This window comes from Fistularia commersonii, chromosome 25, assembly GCF_037954325.1.
Source record: "Fistularia commersonii isolate RoL2024-O1a breed Wild chromosome 25, RoL_Fcom_v1.0, whole genome shotgun sequence".
In the NCBI taxonomy this organism is placed as follows: domain Eukaryota; kingdom Metazoa; phylum Chordata; class Actinopteri; order Syngnathiformes; family Fistulariidae; genus Fistularia; species Fistularia commersonii.
In genome coordinates, this window is record NC_141308.1 from 1574473 (window position 1) to 1584592 (window position 10120).

Consider the following 10120-nt stretch of genomic DNA (forward strand, 5'->3'; position numbering starts at 1 on the left):
TTTCAATGATCATTGGTTGTAATGAATAGGTCAACGGCTAGAATAAATTTACATTAGGTGATTCACAGCCATACAATAACAATCCCATTATAGACCCAAGCCGGGTTACAGGTGTTTACATTTCATCGACCAGAATCAAAGTGGAATGGACAGATTTCATAGGAAAATAAAGAAAGCTATGTTATCCCCATCTTTCTCTACGCTTTTCTGCCTGATAATTGCCTGTCTGTGTCTGTTCATTTGTTGACAGGACGACACAGCAGCCAGGCTAATTTCATGTAAGAGCAGTGGGAGCATTTTGGTCAAAATAAAATCAAGTATAGTCCTGCATTAATCCTGCATCCTGCATTGGTCAACCCAATGAGGATACAGAATTTATGTAATATTTAGAGGCGGATGACAATCACACTGCAGACAGTGTGGGAGAACGTGTTAAATGATGTCTCAGAACGGCTGTCTTAGTCATTCTCGCAGCCACAAATTTTGCTTTTCACACATTATTTTGGTCTGAATGTAGGCCCTGTCCTGTTTTCACACGCTTAGCCATTTATTTAAGAGGAATCTGGAACATGTATTGTTTTGTAATATTTGCAAAAACAAATGCAAAAATAATGTACGACTATTACATACTATGTCCCATTAACTATGTCACTTATGCTGTCATCTATCTCTTGATGCCATTTGTTGCACTTGCATTTCAATTATTTTTCGGCTTCTTGATAATTTTAAATTTAAAACAAACATTGTATACCAACAAAATTAGAAGAGAAATTGTGCAAATATCCAACTATGGTGACTTGGGATTTCAGATTTGTTATTACGAGTTATCTTTATCTCGTACTGCAAGCATGGTCCAAAACTCAAGGAACAATTACGGTTCTTTTGTAGGAGCTTAGAAATAAATCATCAACCTTTTTGCCATCACTTACATTTTTTTCCTACACTTATCCCAAAATAATTTGTTTATTTTTACGGTAACATAAATGTTTTAGTGATAAAACTTTTTTATGAGATCCCTGACTCCATTTTGTTATTTACATACTGGTGGATGCTTCTATCATGTCTACGGGTTTTAGTGCTTTTTTTTCTTTGACTTTTATTTAATATCAGTGGGATATGTCTCTTTCACGCTGGTCATTTTGACATATCATCTTGTAATTGTTATCATTTATTATGATCTTGGTCTACTTTGTTTGTCAAAGCCAATTCTATCGAGACAAAATTCATAGCCAGAGCCTTCGTGCACACAGACAGAACAAAATGTCTGTCTCTCTGTTCGTCATCCTCTTGTACTGACTTCCCCATTGACCAATGCCATAATATTTGTAGCCGCCTACAATATGTGACTGAAAATAAGAACATTTCTTGTTTCACAAAACAGGACTAATACTAATCAGAAATGGTAGTCAAAGGGGATTGAATAATAGGATAAATCTGCAGTAGTCTGCTCCCCCCTGCATCTCCTGTGTTCAGTGAGGCCAAAAGCAACATTCAGGCCAAATGGCATCTGACCAAAGGCCTTGTTTTTCTCTGCTTAAGTGCTGAGTCCTGACCCAAGCATGACGGGAAGGGAATGGGCCTAAAAGGTTCAGAAGTCACAATTATTTGTTTTACCTGTCTATTTGACATTGTGCTTTCAAATGCTTGAGGGAAAAAACAACTCCACGTAAAGTAAAAATGACACCACGAAAATACTTTGTGTGAGTTTAATAAGACTCAGTTGTCCCAGACATTGAAATGTTGTCTGCTTTGGTGACATTTTGTTCTTCGTTTATCCTGCACCCAGGGTCTATCCCAGCAGAGAGGTGGGGTACCACCAGGATCCAATTGCCAATTGTAAATGAACAACCGTTCATTCTTTTATTCACAAATTTCCAAATAATTCCAATTAATCTCCAGGATTTTTTTGGACTGTGGGAGAAAACTGAAGGGAGAACAAGCAAACTCCACACAGAGACAACCCCTGTGGGAATACAACCAGGGCATTTAATGCTGTGAGGCAGAAGCGCTGACAGCTGTGCTGCTATATATCCATCCTTTTTTTTTTTTTTTAACTACTTCTTGTTTGCTGTCCCTTCATGTGGAGAGGAGCCAGATGAGGTGGCTCAAGCATCTGATCAGGATGCCTCCTGGACTCCTCCCTGGTGAGGCGTTCCGGACACGTCCGACTCAGAGGTGGCCCTGGGGATGACGCAGGACACACTGGAGGGACTATTTCTCTAGGCTGGCCTGGGGATGCCTTGGGATTCCCCCAGAAGAGCTGGACCAAGTGGCCAGGGAGAAGGAAGTCTGGACCCCTCTGCTTCAGCCGCTGCCCCCGTAACCCAAACCCCAGATAAGCGGCGGACAGAAGATGGATAGATTGATGCTTCTTTTTTGTGTGTTATATGTAGATTCAGGTGCCAGTTGTAAAGTCAGTGAGAATAAAATCATAAAAAATATAAATTGCAGAAAAAGATAAGGGTCTTAATTGTCTGACTGACACCCGATCCGATTAGGTTTTCAAAGTAAGGATGTTAAGGAGGTATAAGGTCCGGGGCAAATTACCACATTCTAATAGTACAGCAATTTTTAATTTTATATTTGGCATATTTTTAAAGGGAAACTGTTAGGACATGACAAAGTAATGCATCAAATAACACTTCAACAATATCAGTAGTACCCCAGAGACATCAAGGTTGAAAACCTTTCAGAAATTAGGAAGGTTGCCTGAGGGGGGAATCGAATCACCAACCTTTTGATCGGAGAGACACCCGTTCTATCAACTGAACCACAGCTCCCCTTCTTATTTAAGAATAAACAAAACAGAAACAACTTATTTTGGGCGAGCGCAGCTCTTGTAGAATGTACACGGCATCACGAAAATATCTCAAACTATTTGGACTGTTGGGCGGTATAGATTCATTATTCATCATATAGAGTGAGGTTTATTCTAAGCGTTCACCTGTGAGATCTGGCAGGAGAGCCAAGATCCGTGAGACGTGGAATTCCCCTGACGATGATGTCTCACAGAAAGCATAGAAAGATCAACATCATGAGTCTGTTCGGGTCCTCGGGCTTGTGGTTCTCTATGCTGTGTGGAACATGCACACGTAACACGACTTTAATTCACTGAAAGAGAAAGATCAGTTAAATGCAAAACATACGGTTGATTTGAGGTAGTAGTTCAGTAAGATCTTCTAAACGAGGGTCAGCTCAGGCTTCACGCAGAAAGTTTTTATATATATATATAAAAACTTTTTATATAAATAAATGTATGAGAGTGAGAGCTGCTGCTTCCTTGCTCTTTCATTATTACACACAAAAATACTCAGTTTACAGTTGAGCGAGCACTAAATGGGATTCGGTGGAATGATGGATCGTTCACCAGGAGAGATTGAGAGAGAATGCAGTCTTTCTGGAAAACTGCTGCCGACTCACCGCTTGGGATTTTGCATCAACACCTGAGACCTTCGAGAGGTGACCTTATTGAAAATTGGACTGTGACAATAGGAGAAGTCATGAAAGCTATGCTCATAAAGTATTCATTTAATTTACTGTGAATTGTTCAACTGCGCAAGTTGCATGTGGTACTCAAAAGAGATATGAAAACACCTTTTTATGAAGGATTCATAATCTTAGAAATAAATTCAGTTCGGGTCATGAAGACAGATGGGCGTTCAAACTTCAAGGGGAAAGATGGAAAATTCAGTAAGGCTTTGGATCAAGTTAAACTTTTTGCATTTTTGTATTTACTCATCCTTCCAAGAGGCTGTGACCCCATAGATGAACTTGCTCATCAAGAGTGACATAATGCAGCTAGAATAATTTAATTTGGTTCATAAACATTGTACTACATCCACAAAAGACTGATTTTGAATTTCCAGCATATACCTATGAACACAACAAAATGGACAGCAAGGCGAAAATATCTTTAGATTAGACTTTTCAATAGAATAATGTCCATTTGGTAAATCTTTGATTTAAACAATGGCAAATTTGATGTAAATTTGTCCCGTAGAGTATATGATCCTTCATACTAAGAGAAAAATGCTTTTGCAGCTTATCAGAACAAGCTGAAACAAGTTCATCTCTGTGGTTTTTACTGCATCTTCGTGTCATTATGTCTTGCTTTTGACAAAACACCTGAAACTCAAAATTGTAAAACCACTTTATTGTAAGTACTGTAACCAAGCATCTTGGTCAAAAATGACTTTCTCAAAATTATTAACCCTTTTATAAATTTTGGTTTTATGTGATACGCACAGAACTTTTAAGGCCATTAACAGTACACAAACCAGCTGGGTTTTTCATGTTTGTTAACAAATATGTAAATGACAAAGGGAAGTGTTATAATGTCACTGTCTTGCAAACACAAGTCCATATTTTAAAAACATACACACACTGTTTGGGTTTGAAATAATTTTTCCACACAAGGATAAACATTTTACCTCTAAAGTTACAATATCAGGCTGAATTAGGCTTTTACAGAACAAAACACTGGTACTATTAAATGTTCCCACAGTAGACAACTCCCGATTGCTAGGGTTGCACTAAATGTGTCCTGTCAGCTGTTAGTTTGATTTTTTTTTTTTTTAAACATTATTATGTCCATGACAAACCCTTGAAGAGCATGGGAACGTTTCTTCAGTAGGTGGGGAAAAAAAAAAAACACGATGTCTTTGAAAATGTTTTTCTCAGGCTAAAAGTTCAAACAGCTGGTAGATAACCACCTGCGACCACGAAATAAATGTCATATGATACTGCTGGCTTCTTTGCTCAAATCTAATCATACGGAGCCGCTGCGTGCATCAAACCCGTACACATAAATTCATTCTTTTCTCACACTCTCTCTCCTGTTCAGTTGCTATCAGGTGCTTCATTTAGACTTGTTTGGAAAGGGTTTGACCTTTCACTCAGGTTAAATAGAATGAAGGTATATTTTCTATTAACTGGAGTCATGCCTGCATGACTTAAATCAGCAAAGCACAGCTCTTGACCACTTGAAGCATCTCATTTGTATGAGGCTAAGAGGAACTGAATGCATATTTCGACATTTCAGAATGATGAAATTAATGTAGCACAGGAAGTGCCTGATCATCCACCCTTCCTTTCCTTCACATGCTGCAAAAGCCCAGTGTATCAATGTGCACATGGTTTATCCAAAGCAATGCAGATATAACACACAAAACACTCATCCAACACGGATGTCAATTGCGACTTCAGAAAAGGAAATGTTCCAGATATTCATGTTGCATCACGTGTGAACATGATCTGATGAGTGTTTAGCACAAAAAGAAACAAGAGAAGAAATGTCTCCCTCTAGATACATATTTTCATAGGTACATATATAGCTTGTAATACTGTATATTAAAGCTAATAGGGGCTCAAAAGGAAATCTCTATTGACCAGGCCTGCATTTAATCTCTCATCTTGATATGACAAAATCACTTTCCTACTGTCGGTGTTGATTAGTTGGAGATGAGCAAGCGTTGGAGATTCACTTATGTATAATTTATACCAAGTACTGTATGATATAAAATGTCACATCTTGGAAAGTCTTTCTGTGTGTAAAATTCAGGTTGAATAGCAGGGTATATCCACACTGAATGAGCCCAAAAAGGACATTAAACTTGAATTTTGGAAAAAACAACCAACAATACTGTTTAGTCATTGCTGTTGTATTATGTGGTATAGTAAACGATAGATAGATAGATAGATAGATAGATAGATAGATAGATAGATAGATAGATAGATAGATAGAGATAGATAGATAGAGATAGATAGAGATAGATAGAGATAGATAGAGATAGATAGAGATAGATAGAGATAGATAGAGATAGATAGAGATAGATAGATAGATAGATAGATAGATAGATATAGATCAGTGCTGCACCAAGGTAAAACACTTGAATAACCTGACATGTCCTGTGATTTTAACCATGCCTACTTTGCTGCGTGAACACAACTATGAGATTTAAAATATATCATGAAAGAAGCTCAGCATTAGAGCAACAATATGTCAATGCAGTGTCTGATGGCTATTGCATGGATGGAAGCTCAGCAACAGTCCCAGCTCCCTCTGAATGTAAAGACCAAAAGCAAAACAGAGTCAGAAAAGCAGCTCTTTCGCATACATGGCAGCTGAATAGTGTGAGTTTGTCCTCAGATTGAATTTGATAATCCGACCTTGACATTCTGTGGTCAGGGAGACACTTTAGGCAATGGCTGATTGGTCAGTTTGAGGAAGTCTTGAACAAATCCCAGCCTACAGTACGCAGGGTTGATCGAACTTGGCTGCAGACATGAAAAGCTCTCTCTGTCCTGCACCTTGTAGCCAAGAAAACATGTGGCGAGAAGAGGGAAACGGTTCTCCCCGCCTAAATACACTTACTTGGAATACTACAGACTACCCAAACAGCAGTACTGAGACGTACTTTCTTCGCCTTGGCCACCAAACCCATCAACACGTACCTAATGCGAACTATGGACTGTATGATTACAACACAGAATTCATGAAGGCTAAAAATAATAAGGCAGAATTTGCTATTCATTATCTTTAAATGTGTCAAGCAATGACACCTAAAAATCCAAAAAGTTACAGTCCAGTTCAAACAAGAGATTGTAGAATAAGCAAGGGATTTTACTCAGTGATGTGGCTTTTCTTTCTCCAATAATCGTCCAAAATATATAATATCTTAAAGGTAACAAGACTTGCCGTGTGAAAAAGTAACACGGAGTGAAACACAGAGACAGAGTTGGGAGAGACAGAGAGAGAGTGTTTGGCTTCTACTGGGACTTAAATGATCATCATTATTTGTTTCAATAAATTACACAACTTTTCTAAAACATATGACATTTATGATAAATGTAAAAGTATAGGTTTTATACATACATATATATATACACGCACACACACACACACATATATATGTATATACACACATATATACACCCATATACAAACACACACACACACATAGATATCCATACATACATGAATAAATACAAATACATATATACATATATATATACATATATACACACACACAAACACATATATATGTATACATATATACACACACACACACACCTATAGACATATATATATATGTGTATATATAAAATTAGAAGCCAGGCAGACTAAGCTACACCAAATTACAATGAATGCAGTATAATACATCAGCTAAAGATTATTTTCATCAATCATTTCCCCTTGAATCTAAATTCTTTTGTAAAATTTCAGAAATCTGTCAAAAACGGCAGCATTTCCCAGATTCATAGAAAATATTCTTAAATGTCCAAAACCCAGACGCCTTCATAGAATGGTCAAGAAACCAGAAAATAACCATATACAAGGTTAGGAAAATCTTCTAAAAAAAAAACAAAAAAAAACTTGGGCTTGTTTTGAGGACAAAATCATTAATCGTTATTAATCACAGTCGTTATAACACCAGCTATGCAATCAAACCTTCAGCTATGGAGTTTATGATGTTTGCTTTGATTGTGTTGGAGAGGTTTTGATTGCGCTGCTGGGATGGACAAAACACAACCGACCCTTTTTCTTAAATCAATTTAATAAAAAAACAAAACAAACAAAACCCTGTATGTTATAACCCCCAGTATTATACTGCATTAGCTTTACCTTGTACCTAACAAATTGGCCAGTGTAAATTGTATGAGACAAGCACAGAACACAGCATTACATCCAAATTTTGTTTTGTATTAGAAGTCTTTCAAACTGACAAGAAAATGGCAGAAGATTCCAAAAGTGGAATTACAGTTATGGCAAGTCAAAAATGTCACATTTTGAGAAAAACAAACAAACAAAAAAAAAAAACAATACAGGCCGACACAGCTTGCCATTAAACAAGCCCAAGTCCAAGGTCTGTATTTTTTTTTAAATGTAGTTCTTGATGGACCATAGTACCTCGAGAAATGGCCTGATTCTAACACAAGCTTTGCTTCCTGACAGCAAAAAAAAAAAAAAAAAAACAGGAAGAGGCTCTGACACCAGTGAAACCAAAAAAACATCGAAATGTTCTGATTGCCATCAAGACGCGCTGCAGAAGAAGAAGAATTAGAAGAAGAAGAAGAAGAAGGGCTCATCAGTTGGCACAGTCACAGGAGTTTTCTTAGGAAGGCACTTGACATGGGGTCGGAGCGTTCCCCATGCAGCGACAGCAATGCACTAAGGTCCTCGCTTGTGCACACTGAGGAGAGACACCGTCAGCTGAGTGCAAGTTCCACGATAAATCCACTTTCACCACAACGGAGAGGAGAGTGGGGGGCTGGGGGGAGGACTGGGTCGTGTTGGCGTAGCAACGCCACAGTTCAAAGCTTCAAATTCAGCATGTATGCAGGGGACTCTGCACTGCATCTTTTTGCAGAGACAAATTTGTGTTCGACTAACTTGTGCAAGGCTCGGGCGGTGACTGATACGTTTTGAGAGATATTTCAGCCAGAAAATCCTAAAAAAAATTGACCAATCCCAGCTTGGCCTGGGAATTTGACCAAACCTCACTACCACCGCCACCAAGCCCAAAGTAAAACCAACTAAAACATTTTTTTTTTTTTTTTTTTTTTTTTTACAGTTTACCCCAAAATGATAAAAACAAACCTCCCAAAAAAAGAACAGTAAAACACATGTCTTAGGTTTCACGGTAAGACATTCCCAATGAGGCACATTTCCAGAAAAGTGTCATATACAAAGCTATAAAAAAGTCCTGGAACATTCAAGTACTTTGCCATGTAAACACTTTTCCAGACAATTTTACATACTCGATTGTTGTCGTCTGCTTGTTCGCGTGCAACAATAAGACAACAGGTGTGAGAGAATACTTTTTTTGGAAAAACAAAAGCAAAACAACAACAACAGCCGAAGAAGGGGAGGGGGATGCAAGCCCAAACGCACAGTTTGTGGGGTGTTTTAGAGCAGAACACAAGAACAGCACTGGTCTCCGCCGCTGGGAACAGTCGAATAGTTCATCTGTCTGACTATCTCTGCGAACAGTTCGTCTACTGATCCTTTATTTTTGGCTGACGTTTCCATAAAGGGGCAGCTCCAGTCCTGGGCCAGCGCCTTGCCTTCCCCGGAGGAGACCTCTCTCTCCCCCTCCAGATCCACCTTGTTTCCCACCAGGATCATGGGCACCCTCTCGTATCTCTTCACCCGGATGATCTGGTCTCTCATGGGCTTGATGTCCTGGAAGCTCTGCTGGTTGACCAGGCTGTAAACCAAAATAAAGCCCTGGCCGTTCTTGATGTAGAGATCTCGCATGGAGGCGAACTGCTCGGTGCCGGCCGTGTCCAGGATCTCCAGCACCGACGGGGACGAGTCCACCTCGATCTCCTTCCTGTAGAAATCCTCTATCGTCGGATCGTACTTCTCGATGAAGGAACCGGTCACGAACTGAACCGTCAGCGCAGATTTACCGACTCCGCCCGACCCCAAAACAACCACTTTGTACTCCCTCATGGCTAGGGAGTGGTAGGAAAAACGATAAGGATATACAGAGAAGTAGCAAAAGAATAAAAGAGAAGCAGACACCTCCTTTTTCCGCGACGACGGCTCCTCTCCGCCACCCGCTGACCGGCCCCGATGTTTTCAACCCGAGCTGGCCGGGAAGCCTTCCCCCTCGCTCGGCTCGCTATCGAATCCCACGCCGGCGGAGAAAATCCACCGAGCGCCCTTTCAAACGGCAGATCCGCGGACAGCGAGCGATCCTAAACATCAGCCTTGTAGATCCCAGCACATTTTTTTTATTTTTTTGCTACGATCGCGTCGTCTTGTGCAACTATGCTGGGAAGCGTGATCGTGGCTGCTCTCTTTGCATGGCGTTTCCTGCCCACATCCTCGGCGCGTCAAACGGCGAGGCTCAGTTCCGTTTTCTTAAAGGCGCCGCTCGCGGTCTCCAGGCGTGGGCATGTCTGCGTGGGCAAGTCTGCGTGAGGGCAGAGGTCACGCAGACCGAACGGAGCACTTCCCGTACCGAGATGCCCCTGAGCTGCTAAAAGCACAGCGTGTCTTGTAAAATGCACTTTTCAAGTGTTTATTGTTGTTTGATTCCCCTGGCTGTTAGACCCTGCAACCCACTGAACCTCAGTCCAAATCACACTGCCCTCTTGAAAAATACATTTT

At 40.0% G+C, this 10120-nt stretch overlaps 1 protein-coding gene across 1 annotated transcript; it reads right to left on the minus strand.

Moving 5' to 3' along the window:
- Nucleotides 1-6185: 6185 nt before the first annotated feature.
- On the minus strand, nucleotides 6186-9834 carry LOC147218786 (ras-related protein Rap-2b-like). The gene has a single exon (XM_086172711.1). It carries the CDS (start codon nucleotides 9455-9457, stop codon nucleotides 8909-8911), a length of 549 nt encoding a protein of 182 aa, XP_086028837.1. The 5' UTR covers nucleotides 9458-9834; the 3' UTR covers nucleotides 6186-8908.
- Nucleotides 9835-10120: the final 286 nt, after the last annotated feature.